The sequence below is a fragment of the Heterodontus francisci genome, chromosome 6 (assembly GCF_036365525.1).
Source record: "Heterodontus francisci isolate sHetFra1 chromosome 6, sHetFra1.hap1, whole genome shotgun sequence".
Classification (NCBI taxonomy): domain Eukaryota; kingdom Metazoa; phylum Chordata; class Chondrichthyes; order Heterodontiformes; family Heterodontidae; genus Heterodontus; species Heterodontus francisci.
In genome coordinates, this window is record NC_090376.1 from 42,872,484 (window position 1) to 42,897,767 (window position 25,284).

A 25,284-nucleotide genomic window follows, 5' to 3' on the forward strand; every position below is an offset into this window, starting at 1 on the left:
AGAAGTTATGGATTCATTCCTCACACTAAGGCTATTACATATAATGTAAGCTGGCACTTTACTGCAGTACTGACACAGTGCCACATTGCTGGGAATGTTGGTGTCCAGTTGAGAAATGAGGCTGTCTCTCTATTCAGGTGGAGGTGAAAGATCAATATCAATAACAAAAGGGAAGGAAGTTCTGCTGGTGCTCTAGTCAGCATTTCTTCCTTGACCAACACCAAGAACAAATTAATTGGTTGTTCATTTCATCTCATTGTTGTTTGTGGAACAGAGGAGCATGAGGGAAGATTTAATTGTGGTGTATAAAATTATGAGGGGCCTAAATCACTTATTTTCCTGAAGCACATTTTCTTCCCAAAATTCAGAATATTTAACCTTAGATTTTACATTATTCATCCTATATATCTATACTTATCCTCCCAACCCTCTATACCATCATTACCAAATATACAATCAGCTTTTTTAAGGATTTATTGAACATTGCATTAACTGCGTATTTTGGTAATCTATTCCACACCTTTACCATACTGTAGGGAAAAATATTCCTTCTAATCCTAAATTTAAAGCTCATAATTATACTTTAATTTCTTATTTGGTGTTTACAGTTCCTGCATCCTAATTATCCATTCCCTTCGCTCTTTAAAAATCTTGCATCACACCCCTTCCAACTTTCTTTTGTCCAATAAAAACAACTTAATTTATGTGAGTCTACTTTGTGCACTGCAACTCTATAATAAAGTGGTGGGAGCAAGGTTGAAGGTAGGGCTAGAGAGGTACATTGATCACCAGCACCAGTTCTCCAGCTCCAAACATTACACTTTTCTATAATAAATTAGAGATTAAAAATCATTTACATATGGAGTTCACAGTCGGCTTTTATAGATCAAGGGTATGTAGGAAATGAAAAAAAATGATCTTTCCTCAATTTATTCTCTTGTTTACATCAGGCATGTATGTATTTATTCTGAAGATGCAGTTAAATTGCTATTAAATTTCATCAAAGCAGTTTTGAGTGAGCATTCATGCAACCATGGGAGCTTAATTTGTGAAGCTGTCTCACATTGGTTTGAATTCACAGCAGGTGAAATATAAACCAGCCCATTGTAAAGTTGCATTTTACTTTTAAATTTGATTTAATTTTAAACATTTTTACCTGCCTAGACTCATTAAAGATTATTCACCCTGGGAGCAGAGTTCCTTCATGGCTAGATTCAGCACGTTATTCAGGAGTGCACAATCAGCAGTATAATTTAACTCTTGTGTCCACACCATGCACCAGGTAGATATTAGCCTGAGACTGGAGATGTAGTGTAACTGCAGCCGAAGAGTCCTAGTTTTAATACTGTCTATTATAAAGCTATTGAACGCTGTCTTCAACACCTTAAATGTTTTAAAATACTTAGTATAGCCTGAACATTCATCTAAAATGATTGTCTCCAAAAGGCTATGTTACAGTGAGGATAGGGAATGTTTTCTTTTAAATGTGTTGTGATAAAAATGTTAAACACTGGGGTTGTATACCCTGTAGTAATTCAATTTAATGTCATCACCTCTATGTATAACATTTCCCCACTAAAGTTCATATTAGCTATTGTGATTTCTTAAAGGTTTTAAGTAAAAGATGACGAATGAAATAGGGGAAACTTTCCTGCATCAAATAAGAAATCAATAAATTATGGCTTACGATTTGCAGCCTTGCTGTGGTCACTATGAACGCTGTCATTCGATTGGTTACTTGAGACTGATGATACACTTGAACTCCTGACAAATCCAAAAGCCACAAGTTTAGCTGCTGGCAATCGAGAGTAACCAGGAGGACGAAGTCCAGAATGTCCAGGTTTGGGTAGATTTGATCTTTGGACAATTGGAATAGTGTTTTTCTTCTGTTCCACTAAAGTGTAGGAAAAAGAAACCGATAATGTTTTTGAACTATGAACCCACATAACTAACTCATCAATAAAAGTATCTAATAACAGAAATCCATACATTGGATACTTCTAGAATGTAACTGCTTATTGTAGTCACGTGAAGTTTGTCAGTCATTTTGTTCAAAGCTATTCATTATTTGAGTAGAGTCATAGAGTCATTTACGGCCCATCGGGTCCATGCTGGCTCTCCATGGAGCTATGCAGTCTGTCCCATTCCCAAACTCAATCCCCATAGCCCTGAAAGTCTATTTCTCTCAGGTGGCCATCCAACTTCCTCTTGAAGTCATTGATTGTCTCTGCTTCCACCACCCTTGTGGGCAGCGGGTTCCAGGTCATTACCACCCACTGCGTAAAGAAATGCTTCCTCATATTCCCCCTGCATCTTTTGCCCAAAACCTTCAATCTGTGTCCCCTAGTTCTTGTACCATTTGTTAATGGAAACAACTTTTCCTTGTCTAACTTATCTAAGCCTGTCATAATCTTGTCATAATCACTTGAATAAATAAACCATGAATTTATGAAAACATGACATAACTGAAACAGTTCCATGATCACTTTATAATGCTAGTAATTACATGCCAATAAAATTCAACACTAGTTGAATACGAATGATTGTATGTAACTAGGAATTAAATGGTATTCCCAGGTTTTCACAAAACCCATGCACAGCCAAGCAAATAAATAATCACCATATGCCTCAATGTATCTTCATTATGAATACAGACATATCGCATTCCACATCCACCGTAGGTTTCATAAAATCTGGAAAGTGTATTTCATGTCCTCAGGCCAACCCAAAGCACTTCACAGCCAATAAATACTTTTGAAGTGTAGTCACTATTGTAATGCAGGAAAATACAGCAGTCAATTTGCACAAAGGTCCCTATACCCCATGGAGTTAAGAAGAATGAGAGGTGATCTTATTGAAATATATAAGATCCTGAGGGAGCTTGATGGGGTGGATACTGGGAGGATGTTTCCTCTTGTGGGGCAGGCTAGAACTAGGAGACACAGTTTAAGAATAAGAGGTCTCCATTTTAAGCAGGAGATGAGGAGAAATTTTTTTCTCAAAGGGTTGTTAGTCTGTGGAATTCTCTTCCCCAGAAAGCAGCCTCTTATTCAAGGCTGAGTTAGATAGATTTTTGATAGACAAGGGAATCAAAGGCTATGCGGGGACAGACAGCAAAGTGGAGTTGAGACCACAACCAGATCAGCCATGATCTTATCAAATGACGGAGCAGGCTCGAAGGGCCAAATGGTCTACTCCTGCTACTAAGTCCTATGTTCCTATGTGCTATGTCCCACAAAAAGCAATACGACAAATTTGTTTTGATGGGGTTGATTGAGGGATAAATGTTGGCTGGGACACCCAGAGAACTCCCCTGTTCATCTCTAAATTGTGCCATGGGACCTTTTACATCCATAAAAGATGGATGTGTTTAACATCTTATTCAAAAGACAGCACCCCCACTGTACTACATAGAAGTGTCCTAGATTAAATACTCAAGTCTCTGGCATCAGCCTTGTACTTGGACAACAGAGTTTTCAATTAGTGAAGTTTACAGAGGGTGGAAGATGAGAGCATGCACAGGGAGAGCACTGGAATAGTCAAGTCTGAAGGTAACAAAAGCTTGGATGAGGATTGCAGCAGCAGATGGTCTGATGCAGAGACTAGCAATATTATGGAGGTGGAAGTAGGCAGTCTTTATGATGGAGAGGATATGGTGTTGGAAGCTCAGCTCAGGGTCAAATAGGACATATAGATGTGAATAGTCTGGTTCAGCCTCAGACAGTGGCCAAGGAAGGAGATGGAATCGGTGGCTACAGAATGAAATTTGTGGTGGAGCCATTAACAATGGCCCCACCACAGTGTTCTCAAAGTTTAATGGGAGTAAATTTCAGTTCATCCAGGACTAGAAGACCTTTTTCCATGGCTTTATTATGCAGCATGCAGCACACCACTACCATTGTATCAATGTTCACCAGGATATTTTGTACAGCATTCTAGCTATGGCCCAAACATTGGAAGTTCCAGCTGGGTGACTTTCTGCCTCTCTTATTTGCTTCACAGTTAATTCTTTGCTGAGGGCTACAAGCATTGTGTAGCAGTATCACAAGCCAAGTGTGAAGCAGGTAACCCATATCTTTGAGGGGCCAACCATTCTATTGACTGTCACCTTGGGAAATCATGATTACTCCTTGGAAATAGTGCAATGACATAATAAATTCCTTGGCAGTGTCACAAAACATTTAGACATTTATAGAGTAATATCCTTTTCTGTTGATGAATACCACACAGATGCTTGAATAACCAGCACCAATGTCACTAATGAAGCCCCTGTACCCTGGGGAATGCAATGTCCGTCATAAAAACCTATATGAATCTCATGCTGTATGGAATTCTGTAGTATAGTCACCAGCATTTCGAAACAGGTCGTCTATGACCTTGATAATGCAGAGGTGAATCACAAACTGTCTGATCTTTGCCAAGTCTCCAGAGTAATGGACCCCTGAGGTGGAGCTGCTCATTGCCATTGCTATATTTACTGCTATTTGTAGCAGAGTGCTGTGTCCGCTGCTTGGCTGCAGATCTAGTTCCAGACTATCGTGTAATTCAGTGGGGTGGTGGATACAGCATGGTTCGGAGGGTGGGAGAGAGGTCCGCAGCAGAGATGGAGGGTCAGCAGTTTGGTGATTGTGGCGGGAGGGGCGGCGCGAAAGTCGGTGATCGCAGGGAGGATCCGATCCTTGAGGAGGGATCCAGTCGCAGGGTGGCTCTGATCGCAGGGAGGGATTCAATTGCAGGGAGAGTCCGATTGCAGGAACAGCCTAATCATGGGAGAGGGACCAATCACAGTGGGGAGTGTGATTGCAGGCAAAGCAAAGCAGGTTTTCTGGGGGGCCGGGGCAAGCACTCTTGCTCCTCCTGGCTCACAAGCAGTGTTGGAAAGGCTTTTCAATGCAGCAGTCCATGTCTCCCTTCAGCTACCAGTTTCCCAAGGCCCAGGAAACCCAGCCGGCCAGCATCAAGCTGGAAGAAAGATAGAACTGAGGCACGCAGCCTTCAGTAAAATACTTAAATGAGCGACCTGCCTCCTCCTTTACAACCAGAAGGGGGTGGCTTGAGTTTGGATTTGAGACTTTTAAATTTTAACATCCCACCTGACCACATCTACCTGTTTTTGGAGGGTTAAAATTATCCCCAATAAGCATCAGAGAGTACCACACCTGTTTATATTCCCCTGCTCTGCTCACTGCACTTGTGAAGCAATAGAGACAGGGGACAGGATTTCGAGAAGGACAACAAAAATAATTAAGAGGTTTAGAAAGAATGTCTATGGCTATGCATGTTGAATCTGTTCTCAGTGGAAAAATGGATTTTTCTGGGAGGAGGCAATTCAACTTTTAAAATAATGAAAGAAATCAATAAGTTGGATGTAGAGCGATATTCTCGCCAAAACCATTAGGAGTACAAGAGGGTATGATTATAAACTCAGAATTCATAAGCAAAACCCCAATTAAAGAATTACTTTTCCATTTCTAGAGCTGTCAGAAAGTAAGAACTCATATCGACAATAAAAATAACAACCATAAAAATCGATTCATGATTTCACAAAAATGGAATTGGACTTATGGAGTTGGAGTAGGAAAAAGGTGATAAAATGGTCAGCTGGCTGCTTCTCTTCACAAAACCTCAGAAAAGACAAATAGAAAAACCTACTACAATTTTCCTTTAATAGATGCCAGATACTGGTGACGGATTACAGCAGAAAACAATTTGTAGCAAGATACAGGCCTTCGTCATCAAATGGCTGGCCTTTCAACCTCTCACCCTAAAGTAATCTATTGCTCTCTCAAGATCAAGCATTCTGCACAAGACTTAAGTGCTGGGGTAAAGAATTTCTGGCTCTCCATAGTGGGCTAACCAAATTACTCATACTGACACCTTACACTGCAATTTTTGTTTCAGCTCAATTAGAATTCATCCACATTAAAAAAAGATAGGTCTTATTGGCTAAAAACCCCAGTTGCATGAGACCTAAATCCTGTTTGCAAGGGCGGTATTATGTGGAAGATCTAATGGTAAAGCCACAAGTTGGCACTACCCAACATGGAGGTACAAAGGGTAAAAAATAGGGAAATACTGCCCCCAATCCCCACTTGATTGCTGGTGAAGCGGATATTCTGCTGCATGAGGTGGGTGTGAGAAGGGTGTCCCATTTGGCATGTCAGAGGATGAAGCGTGCCATGCTTAGCATGCGATGGCAATCAGGCTGAACACTATCTACAGTACCTGTAGGACATGGGAGCAAATGTGGGAGAAGATGGCACATTTTAAGAAACCTAGAAAAGTTAGACTACTTAACAGTACTATATAACCAGGTTAACGGCCCAGAATTCCACAAAGTGTCGCTTACCAATCTCTTGTATATTTACTGCTTGCCCATACCAAGCCCTCACAGAGCTTTATAGCTGCTCCATTTTACTATACATACTCTTATTCCAGCAGGGACACAGACAAGTTAGAAGGTACAACTGAAAGCCTTACTACACTAGCATCTTACAAAGGCTTCACACATTGCTGAGTTTGCAGGTTGGGCACAAGGCAGCAGTAAGTGACCCCACTACTTTGGGAATATGACAGAAACGGTTTTTGGATAACTGAATGGAATTTGAGGGAGTGGGCTATTGATAGATATTAATTTTTGGAACTGAACAAATGGTTGGCAGAGTCCTTATCGCCTGAGTACTTTCCTAGTTCCTATTTTCTCTGAATCAAACCTTGGACTATTATTGAGGATAGCTCACAATTAGCCACAGGCACTTCAGTTCAAAGTGGAATAGAACTGAATCAAAGACCTGAAAGAAAATGCCTAAAATTATGTGTTCATGTTTCTGGAGTGGTACTTGAACCAACAACTTTCTCAGTCAGAGGCAAGAAGGCTACTACTGATCCAAGGCCGACAGTTAATACATCACAAATCTCATATATCAAAAACCTGATAGTTTTTGTTGGTTGCACTAGTGACATCTAATGGAAGAACATCAATATTTGTCTTTATTATATCAATCACCTTCTTTGATTTAAATAAGTGCTATAAAGACATGTGGCATACAAGCAGTAATTGGGCACTATTGCTGTGTCTCACTTACTAACCAATATTATGTTTTGATTGTGAAAGAAAACATCAGTTAAAAGCTTCATACGAACAGCAACTCTGTAGTCAAATAAAAGGCTATGTTTGAAATTAAAAAGATGTATTATGTAGTTTCATAAAGAGTTGACTATGTTCTGTCTATTTGCCATGCAGTTTATGTTGATGATGGCAGGAAAAACTAAGATGAAAGTAATTTTCTTTAAATAGAATTCTCATAATGTAGAACCGACTTAAGTGTTCCACTGAGATCACGCATTCCAAATATCAGCTTTAGTTTTGGCATGTGCAAGTGTATCATATCAAATCGCCAATCTATTTATACATTATATATCATCCATAATTTCAATGCATTATAATTGTTTCTATAGAAGACTGTCCACTGGCTAATGTGATACTCTGCATGGTGTGTTGTGCTTTGATAATACATTTTTAATTAAAGCAAATCACGCTGGTTCTTCATATGTTGATGTGTAATATGAGGAAATCAACTACTGCCTGTAAACACTACATGGACAGTACATTGTAAAGGCTGATTTCAAAATGTAGTATACAGCCTTGATGGTGGCTTTCTGTGTGACTTTTCAAGCACTTCAATGGAGAAGAAAATATACAGATGCTGTCTTCCCGTAAAAATTCCTAAATGCCAAGGGCTGGATTTTCATTATGGAGGCGGGAAACAGGAACCAGGTCTGGTTTTCAGTTAGAAACCTGACTCCTATGGGAAGCTGATACAGATTGCAATTTTCACATGGGTAAGCCCTTAATTGGTATGAAGATGGGTTTCCTGTCCTCTTAGAGTCAGTGGGATTAAAAATGACAGTGGATTAGATCAAGTGTGGGGCTAATGTAGACTCCTATGGCAACCATCACTGAGGCCGCTTGTTATCCTGAGAGATAGATCTGGCTTCCACAGTAGCACAGGGGAGCTCGAGGACTGGCACTAGGAGCAGGGCAGACCGTCACTTCATCAATGCCGACCTCGATAGAGAGGAGGGAGGTCCTCTGCCCAAAGGGTGGCAGTAGGAGGCCAACCTCGTTGTGCAGCAGGGGCACTTCTCAGTTCGGTGTTATGCCCCTCCGCCCCCTCCTCCTAACTCCTGCTCCTTCCAAGGCCTCACCGTCCTCAAGGTCCACATCTCTCTGGAGGGCTATGTTAAAGAGAGCGCAGGAGACCACTAACATGACCAAGATCCTTGCAGGAGGGTATTGGAGGATGCCACCCAAGCGATCCAGGCACCGGAATCGCCTCTTCAGAAACCCGATGGCCTGCTCAATGGTTGATCTGCTGAGCAGGGGACATTGGAGCTCTCATAGAGGGGTCAGTAGCCATCTCTTCAAGGGATTTCCCTTGTCCCCTTGAATCCATCCATGCACTTTGGGGGATGGAGTGAAGTATCAAGGGAGCCTGGACTGGCAGAGTATGAAGGAGTCATGGCAGTTGCCAGGGATGCAAGCGCATACATGGAGGAAGCACTTGTTGTGCTTGGATGTTGAGGGAGCGCAAGCCCTTCATGTTGATGGATCTCACTGGCTGGTTGCTGGGTGCCTTGATGACCACTTGGGCACAAGGGATGATGCCCTGCAGCTGGGGGACTCCAGCGATGGAGGCTGAACCCAATGCCCTCTGTGCCTGTGCAGGCCCAGCTGTGTCAAAGTGGGTGTAGTCATCTGCCCTCCTGAAAATGGTATCTATGACCTACCTGATGGCCTGATGAGCTGCTGACTGCAAGATGCCACCGAGGTTCCTGGGAAGACCCGGTAGCATAGTAATTCAGGGCGATGGAGACCTTGATGGCTGCAGGTAAGCAACTGCCATGGGGGCCGTGAGGCCTCCGGTCAATGTGGATCAGAGTGCACAGGACTGAGACCAACTGCCTAGATAGGCATAGCTTCCTACAGCACCAGCGCTCTGCCATTTGCAGGTTGCTGACTCTTGGGCTGTGCACCCAATGTCGTGGGTAGCGCCTTCCTCCCCTTGGAGCCCCCCCCCACCCCCCTGCTGTGCACCTCTAGCTTCCTGCTGCTTAGGAGGTTGCATCTGCTGCAGCTCATCCTGGCTGCTCAGTCCAATTTCAGAGTAATCTATTTCCATCTGAACTCCCTCAGAGGGCTTTGTGCATTCACCAGGCCTTCCCCTGCCAACCCCAGGTGCCCAACTGATGCCAGCAGTCTCACGTCCCTCTCCGGTTTCCTGCCACTCACCACTGAGGAAAGCACATCTTGCTACTGCAGCAGTGGCCACTCTGTGGCACTCTTTGAAGCAGCTGAGCTCTTTTAGGGGGGGCCTCTGCAGTCTTTTAGTCATCCCTTCACATTGCCTTCACGGCCCCCCACAGTGTTCACGTCTTGAACACCCTGCTGCTGACATGCCTGTTAATAACAGGCAATTAAATGGTAGTGTGCACCTGACCTATTCCCTCCTTCCCATTGCCCCTTTGAAAATAGCGTTGTGTTCCGTAGGTGACAGCTTCCAGTGCCGACCTTCATGAATGCGATATTGATATCACGCTCACCGCTGTATCCGCACTCAGTGGGCGTTGAAAATCCAGCCCCAAGAGTCCAAAATCCGGAGAGCAGAAGTGTGGCGAGACAGCACTTCATCCCACCAGTTTGCTACGTAATATTCAGATGACATCTGTAGAAGTGCATTGGAGCCACTAGCCCCAAGATACTGACAGACAAATGGACCACACCGTGCCACTCTGAAAGATGAAGACAGAGGCCCTCGTCAGGCTAATGACAAGGCTCCAAAAAATGTCAAAACCTTCACTGAGTACAGAAGAGGGTGTCTTGGAAGCAATTTATCCTTCTGAGATTAAACACCAAGGAGGAAACATTTGTCCGCGTAGCGCCCCTTCAAGTGGTGCTACACAGGCTACATCGATTCCTCAGGGCAGACAGCATGCCAGCCGCTAGCTGCGCAGCCCACACAGGTTTCTTCGATGATGAACATTGCCATGCAGGCAGCAGACTCCAGGGCTACCTGCTCCTGGAGAATCAATGTACATCTGCGTAGCACTGCTCAAGGCAAATGAACTTCTCTCTCACCAATGCCTTCATCGCTCTCGGTTACACTTAAGGCCCACAACATATCTGTTCCCAGCAGGCATGGAATTTACTTAGCCTAACAGGGGGAGCTGGGTGGAATTCCACATTAGCCTAGGGATTCCCAGATATGCCCCCAAACTGCTGAAACTCTCATCCATGCATTTGCTACACTAGACTTGACTATTCCAACATTCTCCTGACTGGCCTCCCACTCTGCACCTCTTTAAACTTGAGTTCATTCAAAGCTCTGCTGGCCATATTCTAACTCGCACCACATTCCATTTACCCATCATCCCTGTGCTCACTGACCTACAAAGGCTCCCTGGCCAGCAATGCCTCAATTTTAAAATTTTCATCCTTGTTTTCAACTTCCTCCCCACCTCCGTAAACTTCTCCAGCCCTAGAATCCTTCAAGATATCTGTGCTCCTCCAATTCTGGCCTTTTGCGCATTCCCAATATTCACTGTGCCACCATTGGCGGCCATGCCTCCAACTGTCTAGTCCCTACGCTCTGGAATTCCCTCCCTAAAACTCTCCACCTCTCTCTCCTCCACCCACTCAGAACCCACATCTGCATTAATATCAGGGCCAAGCATTACTAATCTATGTCTTCAGATGAAATAACCTTAAAGTGGTAGTCAGCAACTTTTTCTTTAATTTTATTTAGCTGTTCAGACATCAAGGGACAAATTCTTTGCTGCAATAATTCTGCACTGAGTGGTTTGGGGATTTATCTGCTTCTGCAAACAGCAAGCATTGTTACTAAATTCCCTTAACCCTGCAGCAACACACAACATCCCACTCCCTTTTTTGAGGAGGCACCAAATGCAAGACAGTAGTCCAACCTGGGGCTCGTCCATTACATGTAAAACAGCTAACCACGGAAATAGGCCAGATTCATCGAAGTTCAAATTGAGTCTGTGCAAAATGCTGACTGCCCAAAGTTCAATTGGGGAACAGGGAATCAGCCCCATTATGTTGTATACTTCAAACTGAAAGATGCTTAAAAAAGTGAAAGCTAGACATGCAGATATTTAAATCTTTAAAACTGGAAGTACAGGTAGAAAATGCCACTGAGAAGATGCAAAGAAGGTTTTATACAAGGCGTATTAGACATAAAAGCAAGGAAGTAATGTTAATTTTTTACAAGATACTGGTTGGGCCAGAGTTGTAAATTGTGTATAGTTCTGGACACCCCATTATTTTGAAAGGTATTACAGCCATGGGAAGCGTATAGTGAAGATTCAGTAGAATGATCCCAGGTATGAGATGTTATCGTTACCAAGAAAGGCTCCATAATTAGGCTTTTTCACTGGAACATAGAAAGTTAAGAGGAAATCTAAGCTTATTCATATCAAGTCTTATGTGATAACAGGTTTAATGTTGACATAATTAAAATATAAGTTACTAGGAGCAAGTCTATGCCATTACTTACTGTAAATCCTGTTGTTTTCATGGCCAACAGAACTGTTAAGCCGATAATAATGTTTTCAAAGGCCTCAGTGATCCCTATTAATATTACACTTTCAGCTCTACTGTCAAAAAAAATTACACAGACACCTCAGAATGTTAATTGGCCTGCACATGAAAGGATATCTTAAATGGAGCAGTCTCTGGCCCGAAGGGAACCCAGATAAAGCGCAAGCTACTCACTTACTTAAAGTCATGATGAAATTTTACTTACCACTCATGGCAGCTTTTTTGATTATTCGGGCATTCTTTAATGCTCTTCAAGTTCAAAAAAATTTCAATTACTGCCTCTTATATCGCTAGAATCCATCCCTGTTCCCATATCCACGTTTATTCAGAATTTGCAAAATATAATATTCTAGGGTATTATTTCATTTTGAGCTCAATATTTCTCTATCAATAATGATAAGACACTGAATATTAACTCAAAATTAACAAGGGTTATATGATTATTAATACAAAGATATAAGCTAGTCCCATAAGCAAGATGAACTCATGTGCAGCATTCTACAATATCTACAGAATTAGAGCCTCACTTGGACGTGCACTCATTTTCAGTGAAACATTTCTCCCATCAACTGATACTATTACACTCTGGAATGGTGTAATTAAACTTCTTTTTATAAGCTTCCTATCACACAATGCACAGCTGCAGGAGAAAAACTGCAGAACAGAGGTTGTGTCAGCTTGGTTCAGTTGGTGGCACACTTGCTTCAGAATCAGACATTTGTGGGTTCAAGTTCAACTCCAGGAACCTGAGCATATCATCTCAGTTGACACAGTAGAAGCACCTGAGTGAGTGCTGCAATGTTGAAGGTGCAAACAATCTGGTTCAACCCAAGATAGTGACTGGGAGAGGGATCAAAACAATGGCAAGGGAGCAGAGTCTGTGGCGGATGCTGAAACAACCTCGATCTTCCCAATGTTGATCTGCAGGTTGTTATAACTCATCAGGATTGGATGTCAGACAAGCTTTCCACTAGCACGGAGGCAGTTGAGGAATTCAGAGAGATGGTGGAGAGAAATAGCTGGGTGTCATCAGTTAACATCCAAAAGTTGGCACTGTACCTGTGGATGGTGTTACTACAGAGTTAGAATTTTAATAAGAAAAAGAGCGAGCCAAGCATCGATCCTTGGGGGATTCCAAAGACAACAGTGTGAGGGAGTAAAGAGAGGCCATTTCTGGAGGTGCACTTGCTACGTTTGTGAGGGCAGTCCCACAGAGCTGGGAAACAGAGCAATGATTCTGGAGGAAGATGCTGTGACGCACTGTGTCAAGTTTTGCAGAGAAGTCAAAAAGAACAAGGAGGGATGATGTAGCATGATCACAATCACAAAGGATGTTGTAATTATGAATTGGCTTTTAATAATAAATTGAACATATGGTAACGCATGAACTGGTAGGTTTTCTTCATCTTCAGTTCCCAATGAAACCAGCAAGCATTTCATTTAAAGGTATTCAATGCCCTCCAGGATCAATTATCTTTGGCTGCTATGTGGATGTAGGTCTTTCAAAAAGCCTCATCAGTAATAATAGAAATAGAGAAAATAGGAGCAGGAGTAGGCCATTCGGCTCTTCAAGCATGCTCCGCCATTCATTATGATCATGGCCGATCATCCAACTCAGTAACCTTTTCCCGCATATCCTTTGATTCCTTTCGCCCCAAGAGCTATATCTAACTCCTTCTTGAAAACATACAATGTTTTGGCATCAACTGCTTTCTGTGGTGGTGAATTCCACAGGCTCACCACTCTCTGGGTGAAGAAATTTCTCCTCATCTCAGTCCGGAAAGGTTTACCCCATATCTTTAGACTATGGCCCCTGGTTCTGGACTCCCCCACCATCGAGAATATCTTTCCTGCATCTACCCTGTCAAGTTCTGTTAGAATTTTATAGGTTTCTATGAGATCCCCCCTTCACTCTTCTGATCTCCAGCGAATATAATCCTAACCGACTCAATCTCTCCTCATACATCAGTCTCGCCATCCCAGAAATCAGTCTGGTAAACCTTCGCTGCCCTCCCTCTACAGCAAGAAAATCCTTCTTCAGATAAGGAGACCAACACTGCAGAAGATATTCCAGGTGTGGCCTCACCAAGGCCCTGTATAATTGCAGCAAGATATCGCTGCTCCTGTACTCGAATCCTCTCGCTATGAAGGCCAACATACCATTTGCCTTTTTTACCGCCTGTTGCACCTGCATGCTGACCTTCAGTGACTGGTGTACGAGAACAGCCAGGTCTGGTTGCATATTCCCCTCTCTCAGTTTATAGCCTTTCAGATAATAATCTCCTTCATGTTTTTGCTACCAAAGTGGATAACCTCGCATTTATCCACATTATACTGCATTTGCCATGCAATTGCCCACTCACTCAACCTGTCCAAATCACCCTGAAGCCTCTCTGCATCCTCCTCACAACTCATCCTCCCACCCAGTTTTGTGTCATCTGCAAATTTGGAGATATTGCATTTAGTTCCCTCATCTAAATCATTAATATACATTGTGAATAGCTGGGGTCTTAGTACCAATCTCTGCGGTACCCAATTAGTCACTGCCTGCCATTCGGAAAAAGACTCATTTATCCCTACTCTTTGTTTCCTCGCTGCCAACGAATTTTCCCCACTACCAATGTCAAGCTGACTGATCTATAATTCCCTGCTTTCTCTCTACTTCCCTTTTTAAATAGTGAGGTTACATTAGCTACCCTACAATCTGTAGGAACTATTCCAGAATCTATAGAATCTTGGAAGATGACCACCAATGCATCCTCTATTTCTAGGGCCACTTCCTTAAGAACTCTGGGATGCATATCATCAGGCCCTGGGGATTTATTGGCCTTCAATTCCATCAATTTCCCTAAGACCATTTCTCTACTAATACTGATTCCTTCAGTTCCTCCCTCTCGTTAAACCCTGTGTTCCCCAACATTTCTGGTATGATATTTGTGTCTCCTTTGTGAAGACAGAACCAAAGTAAGCATTTAGTTGGTCAGCAATTTCTTTGTTCCCCATAATAAATTCCCCTGTTTCTGACTGTAAGGGACCTACATTTATCTTCGCCAATCTTTTTCTCTTCACATACCTATAGAAGCTTTTACAGTCAGCTTTCATGTTCCCCTTAAGCTTACTCATGTACTCCATTTTCCCCCTCTTAACCAATCCCTTGGTCCTCCTTTTCTGAATTCTAAACTGTTCCCAATCCTCAGGTCTGTTGTTTTTTCCAGCGAATTTGTATGCCTCTCCCTTGGATCCAATGTTATCTCTAATTTCCCTTGTAAGCCATGGTTTGGCTACCTTTCCCGTTTTACTTTTGCGCCAGACAGGAATAAACCATTGTTGCAGTTCATCCACGCGCACTTTGAATGTCTGCCATTGCCTATCCACGGTCAACCCTTTAAGTAATGTTCCCCAATCCATCATAGCCAACTCACGCCTCATACCTTCGTAGTTTCCTTTATTAAGATTCAGGACCCTAGTCTCACAATCAACTACGTCACTCTCCATCTTGATGAAGAATTCTATCATGTTATGGTCGCTCATCCCCAAGGGGTCTCGCGCAACTATATTGTCAATTATTCGTCTCTCATTATGCAATACCCAGTCTAGGATGGTCTGTTCTGTAGTTGGTTCTTCAACATATTGGTCCAGAAAACCATCCCGTATACACTCCATGAATTCCTCCTCTACAGTATTGTGACTAATTTGATTTGCCCAATCTATATGCAGATTAATGTCACCCATAATTACAGATGTTCCTTTATCGCATGCGTTTCTAATTTCCTGTTTAATGCCATTTCCAACATCACCACTACAGTTTGGGGGTCTATATACAACCCCCACTAATGTTTTTTGCCCCTTAGTTTTTCTCAGCTCTACCCATACACATTCTACATCGTCAGAGCTAATATCCTTCCTCACTATTGCGTTAATTTCCTCTTTAACCAGCAATGCAACTCCACTGCCTTTTAATTTTTGTCTGTCCTTCATAAATACTGAATACCCCGGATGTTCATTTCCCATCCCTGCAGCCATGTCTCCGTAATCCCGACTATATCATACCCGTTTACATCGATTTGCGCGATTAATTCATCCACTCTATTGCGAATGCTCCGCGCGTTAAGGCACAAAGTCTTGTCTTTTTAACATTACTTGTTCCCTTCCCACTATTTTTCACTCTGGCCCTGTTTGATTCTCGCCCTTGATTTCTCTGCCTATCGCTTTTCTTATTCCATTTATTGTCTTTTGTTCCTGTCTTTGATCCCCCCTCCTCTGACTCCTTGCAAAGGTTCCCATCCTCCTGCCATTTTAGTTTAAACCCTCCCCAACCACTCTAGTAAATACTCCCCCTAGGACATCAGTCCTGGTCCTACCCAGGTGTAACCCGTCCAGTTTGTACTGGTCTCACCTCTCCCAGAACCGGTCCCAACGTCCCAGGAAGCTAAAACCCTCCCCCTTACACCACCTCTTCAGCCACGTATTCATCCGATATATCCTGCTATTTCTACTCTGACTAGTACATGGCACTGGTAGTAATCCTGAGATCACTACCTTTGAGGTCCTACTTTTCAACTTACTTCCCAACTCCCTATATTCTGCTTTTAGGACCTCATCCTTTTTTTCACCTATGTTGTTTGTACCAATGTGTACCACGACCACCGGCTGTTCACCCTCCCCCTTCAGAATGTCCTGTAACCGCTCTGAGTCATCCTTGACCCTAGCACCAGGGAGGCAACATACCGTCCTAGAGTCTCGTTTGCGGCCACAGAAACACCTATCTATTCCCCTTACAATTGAATCTGCTATAACGATTGCATTCCCATACTTTTTACCCCTCCCCTGTGCAGCAGAGCCAACCGTGGTGCAATGAATTGGGCTGTTGCTGCTTTCCCCTGAGAGGCCACTCCCCCCAACAGTATCCAAAGCAGTATATCTGTTTTGCAAGGGAATAGCCACAGGAGATTCCTGCACTGCCTGCCTAGTCCTCTTGCTCTGCCTGGTGGTCACCCATTCCCGTCCTGCCTGTGGAGTCTGAGCCTGCAGTGTGACCACCTCTCTATACGTACTATCCACGATACTCTCCGCCTCGCAGATGCTCCACAGTGTCCACAGCCGCTGTCAGCTGTCAGCTGAGGCCTTCTGAGACCTAGGATAGCCAGGGAATCCAGCTAGGCATAACCATTTGACATTCAGGGGAGGCGTAAAACCACTCATGCTGCCCTCCCCACTGAATTTAAACAGTGTAAATGTGGTGGAATCTTGGCAAAACTGGGTCCTGTCCCAAATTCTTAGCCTTCCCAATAGGAATCATCTTTTCTACCCCAGAATCCAGGGCTTATCTATTCTCATCTTTTCCTTACCCACTGATATTTTGGATTCTTCACATTCCCTCTGTTGCTTCAACAATTTCATATTCTACAGGTTCTATCATCTTCTTTTCACCATGGATGCCTAGCTATATAAAAGTAAATCAGTTCATTAAGTTCAGCATGGAAATGAGTAGCAGAAATTAAAATGGCTTAGTTCCCACAGCTCATTCAGTCTTCCATAGGATGCCAGGAGCTGAATAGTGTCACTGCTCCTGTATAATCACTACATATTCTATCACTCAGGTTTGTGGAATTGCCTTCACTTGGCTCTAATTCTACCTATCCGATAATAACCAGAGCATCTCTAGTAATGATTTGTCTTTCCACCTCTGCACCGTAGCATCCAGAGTTTTCTAGTATCTACCCTTGCTACCTTCGCTTCCTCATCCCCTTTTCATCTTCATCATCAGACACAGGGGTTAGCTTCCATATATACACTGATGAGGTTCAGTTCTGCCTCTCCAGCACTTCTCTTGATTCCTCTGCTAAAGCTGTACTATCAAAGAAAGAATTTACATTTATACAGCAACTTTCATGACCTCAGGTCATCCCAAACTGCTTTACAACCAATTAAGTACTTTTGGAATGAAGTCACTGTTGTAAGGTAGGAAACGGGGTTGTCAACTTGTGCACAGCAAAGTTCCACAAACACCAGGAGTTAATGACCAGATAATCTGTTGTAGTGATATTGGTTGAAGGATAAATGTTCAGCAGGGCACCAATGAAAACACCCCTGCTCTTCTTCAAAATAGTGCCATGAAATCTTTTACATCCATCTGAGAGAGCAGACAGGATCTCGATTTAAAGTCCCATTCAGAAGTTGACACCTCAGACAGTGCAGCACTCCCTCAGTCAGCCCAGAGACAATTTTCACCACCGGGCAAATTTCCCAGGGATGGTCGGGCAGCAGGATCGGGAATGCGCAGGACAGCAGCCAGCAGGCAATTTTGCAATGCTTTTTATCTTTTCCATGAGGTGCACAGGTTCCACAGAGTGTCAGCGGCTCTCCTGTTCAAAGAAGGTGTGAGCTCAGGGGCAGGTAAACGTTGGCCGGAAAAGGCAGCCATTGTGTACAGCTACATTGTCAATCTGGCAGGTTGAAGTTCAGATAAGCAAAGGTTTGTACATTGGGAGGGATTGCCGTGTATGAGCCCATATCGGAGGGCAGCTCCCACGTCCACTGCAGCAAGTGCAGGCAGGGGGCTGAGAGACACTGAGCTGTGAGAGCTACAAACCTCAATGAGTGCTCTATATTTTGAGTTTGACTCCTCTAATGAGGAGGAGAGTGGGAGAGAGAGACAGGTTCAGCCACATGGAGCACGGTCGTAACGGCCAGAGGAGCACCAGTGTTACAAGGGTGCGATGGGATGCAGACAAAGAGGGTGCTTATGGCAATAATGCAGGCTAATGTTCACAGAAGGCGTTACCCAGCTGAAAGGATTTACAAAGATTTAGCTTCATGGAAATGTCACAGCACCAGTGTCTCCAAAGACTGCGTCTGTCCAGGCAGGTGGTAGCGAAGCTGTGTGGAATGCTGGATGAGGAGCCGAGGTCATTTGGATGTGGTTACCACCCATTGTCTGTGACAGTGACAATGACTGTGGAGGTCAACTTTCTCACCTCAGGCTCATTCCAGGGATTCTCTGCGGACAACTGTGGGATCTCCCATTCCGCAGTCCATCGCTGCATCAAGCGATGGATGCCATGAACCAGAGGGTAGGGCAATACATCAGGTATTGCACTATTCAGACCAGTCAAGCCAAGAGGGCGACAGAATTTGGGGCCATCCCTGCATTCCCTCAGGTGCATGAGGTAATAACTGCATGCATGTGGCCATCAAGGCTCCCTCAGAGCGGCCAAGCACCTTCATGAACAAGAAGGGGTTCCACTCATTGAATGTTCCGATAGTCTGCAACTACAACAAAAGGATCGTGCAAGTCTGTGCGAGCTTGCTGGGAAGCTGTCATGACTCATACATCCTGAGACAGTCCCAGGTACCTCAGCTGTTCAGGCCACCAAAATGTCTTCATAGATGGATATTGGGTGACAAGGGGTATTGCACGAAAGACATAGCTGCTTACACCTGTGTGGAACCCCACCACTGAGCCAGATGATACCAAGAACTGCTGCTATGTCATTATAAGCGTAGCTATTGAACAGGCCATTGGTCTTCTGAAAATGAGGCTCAGATACCTAGATAGATCTGGGGGAGCCCTGCAATATGCCCCATCAAGGGTCTCACATACTGTGCTGGTATGCTGCATTCTGCATAACTTGGCACTCCAGAAGGAAGATGCATTGGATTCAGGTGACCACAGTGAGCACGCGCCGCCTCCACCTCTGAGGAGGATGAGGTAGAGGCACTTCAAGACCAGGTGGCCAATGAAAATGCACCCATGGATCCAACGTCAACAGGCTTTGACATGTGTGCCAAGGAGACACAGCGACTCACTCTTAAGTACACGTTTCCCCTGAGATTCCGTTAAACTTTCCTGGAAACAGTTCAGTCTTCTCCCTGAGATAGCCTTCGTGGCCTTTCATTAAATGTCCTTACCATCTCACTGGCCCTATAATTATATCATTTCAGGGGCTACATTCACCATTGGCCCTCATTCTTTTTTCATTTGTTCATGGGATGTGAGTGTCGCTGGCAAGGCCAGCATTTGTTGCCCATCCCTAATTGCCCTTGAGAAGGTGGTGGTTAGCTGCCTTCTAGAACCACTGCAGTTCATGTAGTGCTGTTAGCAAGGGAGTCCCAGGATTTTGATCCAGTGACATTGAAGGAATGGCGATATCGTTCCAAGTCAGGATGGTGCGTGGCTTGGAGGGGAACTTGCAGGTGGTAGTGTTCCCATGCGTCTGTTGTCCATGTCCTTCTAGGTGGTACAGGTCACAGGTTTGGAAGATGCTGTCGAAGGAGGCTTGGCGAGTTGCTGCAGTGCATCTTGTAGATGGTACACACTGCTGCCACTATGCGTCGGTGGTGGAATGAAAGTTGAAGCTGATGGATGGGGTGCCGATCAAGCGGGCTGTTTTGTCCCAGATGATGTTCAGCTTCTTCAGTGTTGTTGGAGCTGCACTCATCCAGGCAAGTGGAGAGTATTCCACCACACTGATGGCTTGTACGTTGAAGGTAGTGGACAGGCTTTGGAGAGTCAGGAGTGAGTTACTCACTGCACAATTCCCAGCCTCTGACCTGCTCTTGTAGCCACAGTATTTATATGGCTGGTCCAATTAGTTTTCAGGTCAATGGTAACCTCCACGATGCTGATGGCGCACACCTTTTCATGCCTTCCATCTCTACGGCTCAACATCTGGCAACAGGCCACTGGTACAGAAATGAACCGACAAACCGTTAAGTATGCATTACAAGTATTTTAAAGTTTCACAAAGTTCTAACACTGCAACATTCAGCAAATAAATATCATCCAATGAGACTCCAAGTGCTACTAGATGCATTTACGCAAATGCTTCCGGATGCTCCTCTGTTGTGTTCTCCCAGCGCCTGCAGTTGATGTGGAGGCAGACTGTCACCTTTTCTGCTCCAGTGCACGAGATGGCTGCAGTGGACGGCCTCTGGGTGCCTGAGACAGAAAAGGGCTCAGCACATTCGAGGTCACCTGCATCTGTGTAGTAGCCGCCTTGACATCGGTGCTTCATGCAGTGTTTGTGTCACTGTCAAAGGGCCCGAGGATCTGCAGTAAACACCAGGAGAGCCTTGGGAAGAGCCCTCATAGGTTTCAGGCAGCCTCTCCTTGACCCTTTCAAGGCCCACCTGCACTTCCCTGCTTGCCTAGAGTGATTGATCATTTGTCCATGCATCTCAGGGCCCGCTCACCTACATATTACATCACAGCTCATGGATGAGGCCATACTGTGGAGTTCAGTGTACATCTCCTGTATCCACAGTTGTATGCTGTGTGTGACTCTCCATGAGGGACATCTCTCTCTCAATGGAGGAGGCCGTAAGCTCACACGCCAGAGAAATGGAGTCACTCATAGTATGAATGAACCGCTCCATCGTATGCGCATGGGAGTGTACAGCCTTTAGGAGCTCTGACAGATATCTACACATATCAAACTGCTGCTCCAGCATCTGCCACTTTGCTGATAACTTCCAAGGCTCACCATCTGCAGGAAGCTGAGCATCGCTGCACCTTTGCTCAATCCTCCAATAGGCAATGGCCACTGCTATCACTGCCTCCATTACCTGCTCATGTGCATCTGTGCCCTGCTCACCAGCTGGTACCACCCTTTCTAAACGTGCATCAATGCCCACCAACGTGAGAGTATCTGCACTGTAGAGGGTGCACTGGACTGATGTGCGCTGTCTCCTCAGGTGGCAGATCCTCCTGTATGAGGCCTCATGTGGTCCCAGAGCCATCGTCGGTCCATCATCCGCCCATGGGAGAGGCAAGAATGATACTAATGAATTAAGCTTTCAAGCAACTCCTGCAGCCTGTCCTTAATCTGGAGCTTCATGGCCCACAGAGACACCACAGCTAATACTCATCAGAAGGTTTGATGCCCAAGACCGTCATGTTACTCACTCACTATGGGCTCCACACTCACCTCACCCTCAGCGACAAGCTGCCCTGCTGCAACCCATCCCACCTCCACTGCCTCCTGCTCCATCGGCGTCACTGTAGCTATTAATGGCATACCACCTCCTGTTCTTCTGCGTTCCTCGAATTATGAGCACGTTTCTCCTGTAACCACATGCATACACAGTGTCATTCTTGTCTCATAGTGCAGTTGTGCTCATCAGTCTGTGCCACATCATATGTCCAGCATCATGCGACTGGGAGGCCCGCTACAAGCAGCCATTCAGCCTTGTCAATGCAGCAAACACCTCTGACTGACCATGGGCCTCCGGTGTGAAGCAACTCTGCATCTCAATGTGGATGATGATCCCTGGTCATGTCCGATGCATGGGTCGGCCACCTCGTCTCACATCTCATAGGTGCCATTGAAGACATGCAGGGATGCAAACTTGCAGTTATGAATGCCACTCACCTTGCCAGTGCGCAATTGAAATGCTTCCAGCACCGCACCAGTGTTCGTGCGACTCTGCTGCTGTTGACTTCCTCGGCCACTTCCAGCCATGCCTTCTTTGTCAGGCTTGCTGGTCTCCTCCTTCCATTCACTGGGAACAGCACCACTCTCCGTTCCCTCACTGCCTGCAGGAGCACCTCCAAGGTGGCATCACTTCCTCTGACTCCAGCCATTCCTCCACAGCCTCCCTTATTCTGCACCCCTTCTAATGTCCTCCAAATGGGTAGCTTGTATAAAGGCTCTGGATTGGCCTTTAAAAATGGCACCTTCCATCGACCTGCTAGCACTACCTCCCACCATCCATTATTGTCTGGCTCCCCTGCTGGCCAGATGAGAAGGTTGCCAAGGAAGTCCCGCCACCTGCCCGTGAGGCCGTGCAACCCACATATGACCTCAGTGTTGGGATTTTCATTCATTTGGCAAAATCCAGTCCTCTGACTCAGAGGCGAGAGTGTCACCATTGAGCCATAGCTGAAACCTCATCAAGCTGCTTATCCAACATCAAACAAACTGCAATTTTCTCCAGCTAAACATTGGGGAGACCAAGTCCATTGTCTTCGGCCCCTGTCACAAACTCCATCCCTCCATCAACTTTACATCCGAATAAAAAAAAAGTTACTGCTGCAAGATAATCCCACCCCCTTTAATTCAACATGAATTTCAGTCATGGAATAAAAACAGATCAATGTATTCTTTAACAGCAAGCAGTGACACACACAGAAAAATCTCTTGAGATTAAAATGTTATGTAAACATGTGTTCAACTCGTAGCTTGCTGACTCGCATCACTGAAAAAAATGTGCATAATACATTGATCAGTGTTCGAAATATTTATGAATTCTTTCATTTTAAATATTCTTTACAGAAAATATTTCCTCAATCATTCTAAAAGAACAGAGGTTGTGTACCAACAAATAATTGAGCTGAACATCTACCTTTGACTTTAATCAGTACAGACAGAACAACAAAATTTACGATCAGTTTCTCATCACAGACACAGTGCGCGAGATCGTTTGTGCCCGTTTGTGACCTCCAAACAGATGCCAGTGACATGGGCACAAACTTTTAGGTGAGTCTTGCGAGACACCATATTGGTGAGGAGATCAGCACCTTCATGCAGCAAACAGCCACTGGAACTATGCAGAGCAGGCAAATCATGACATCAATCAGCATGCAATACTGAATACAAAGGAACAGAAAGGACCACCTCCCCAACCTCCTTAAATAGTAGTAACCTACTACTATTTAAAGGGGTCATCAACTACTTACAGTTATTTTCTGGTTGATTTCTTCTGGATTTTTCAATGATTCTACAAGTGTTTGGTGCTTTCTATAGTTGCTTAAAGTACACAGGGAGTGGTGTGGCAGGTGCTGAAGGAGTTTTTGTTGATTTCAAGGCTTCTGGACAAACCAGTTGCTTCCAGACATGTGTTCACTATTCCCCTTGGAAAACAGTATGCCTTGGAGAATGAACAGAGGCCATGCGGAGCAGGGCAAAATGCTGGAACAGTGAGGAGGAGGAGTGGAGGGGAGGGGGGGAGAAGAGTTCTCAGCAGGAGGGCTATCCACTGACTACGTGGCTGATGACTTCGGTGCATAACCAGGCACACATGTGCAGCATGCATACAATCAAAGCTATGCTGCCGCAAAGAAGGTGCTGGAGCAGACCACTGGCAACTGAAACAACGCTTCCACTGCCTGGACTGCGCTGAAGGAGCCCTGTAGTACTTGGCAGAGCAGATGTCAAAATTTGAGGTTGCCTACAGCACCCTGCACAACCTCGTCATCATGAGGGGACAGGCCAGGCCACCAGCTACATGACGAGGCGTTGAGGAGCAGGAGCATGAGGAGGAGAAGATAGAGGAGGAAACCTAGGTTCTGCCCCAAACTGTCCATGTAGAACTTACCAGAGTGCAGTTCTAATATCGACAACCCCAATTCTGCATTCAGCAACAGTCCTATATCTTACCTTCCCTCAGTCACTGACCATGACAACATTCCTCTGGGCCACAACGCAAAAATAAAAGTCACCACAAAATAAACATTGCAAACCAAATCTGAAAATGAAATCATGTCATATTGCATAAAAAAAGTCAAGAACCACCCTTATGCATTCCCTTACTGCCTGTCTTCCATGTGCCTTTGCAGGTCCTATTGCTCCTTTGCAGTGCTTATCCCAGTGGCTGCATGACTGGAGGAAGGCTGCTGATTTTCAGTGGAGGAGACTGCAGATGTCCTTGGAGAACGACCTCATGCAGCTCTGGTCCTAGAACACCCGGCTGCAGGCTGCACCTACTCAGCATGGGCGGCAGCAGCCCAGGCTGCCTGGCTGATGAGCAACAGCAAGGGCACTGGCAGAGTGGCAGTGGTGGGAGGCTGAATGCCGTCATCCTCAGAGAGGGCAGCAGGTTCATACTCCATGGAGGCATTGTCACTGCCCCAGGGAGGCACCTCAGCAATCCTAGTAATCTTTAGAGGACAGATTGCTGGACTACCACGGACAGGATTTAGGGAGTCAACGCAGTTCCCGGCACTTGACCCAAAATGCGGTGGGAACCCCGCCTCGGTTATTTGGAGTCTCCTTGACTCTATTTAACGATGCTTAGGCACTTAAGTGCCCAGCACTGGGATCCCCATCCCTTTGAAGACAGGGATCCCGGCTCCAAGAGCTGCCAGCCAATCAGAGGGCCAGCAGTGCCACTGGGAGCAGTGGCTACTGCCGGTACTACAAGAGGCCTTGGACCCAGGTCCAGCACTGTGACCCAGACCCGAGATAAGTGAGGCGGGGTCGCTGGGGCCAATCCGCCCTGGTGATCAAGGGAGGTAAGATGGGCATTAAGTGCAGGGGGAGGGGGGGGCGTTCAGGGAAGTGGGTGTTTTTCTGCTGGGGCCCTGCAGGGGCCACAGATTGTCCACAGTGGAGGGGCGCCCTCCCAAGCCTGCAGAGAGGTCACCTCATTTTAATGGGTAACCTCCCTGCGTGGAGGATGCTCTCCCCCCTTAATTCCACCAGTGGTGGCAAGAGTCCCTTAAGTGGCTGACAAAAAGCCTCTTAAGGGCCTTAACTGGCCTCTGGATGGGAAGGCCAGATTCAGCCTATCCTGCCCCCGAATAAATTTCGGTGCGACGGGAAGGCGATGGGTCCTCTGTCCATCTCCCCTCGTCTCCCTCTGGGCGCCCCCACCTCCTAGTCCATCTCCGGGGGATCCATTAGATTCAGCCCTGTAAGCCACTGCCATGACGACAGCAGTCTGAG

At 45.2% G+C, this 25,284-nt stretch overlaps 1 protein-coding gene across 4 annotated transcripts in view; it reads right to left on the minus strand.

Moving 5' to 3' along the window:
• The window catches only part of LOC137371268 (microtubule-associated tumor suppressor candidate 2-like), a 508,676-nt gene that overhangs the window by 273,070 nt on the left and 210,322 nt on the right, over positions 1–25,284 (minus strand). For all 4 annotated transcript variants that reach the window (XM_068033538.1, XM_068033540.1, XM_068033537.1 and 1 more), the window contains exon 5: positions 1,688–1,894. In XM_068033538.1, the coding sequence (XP_067889639.1) occupies positions 1,688–1,894 (207 nt within the window). The remainder of the gene's footprint in view (positions 1–1,687; positions 1,895–25,284) is intronic.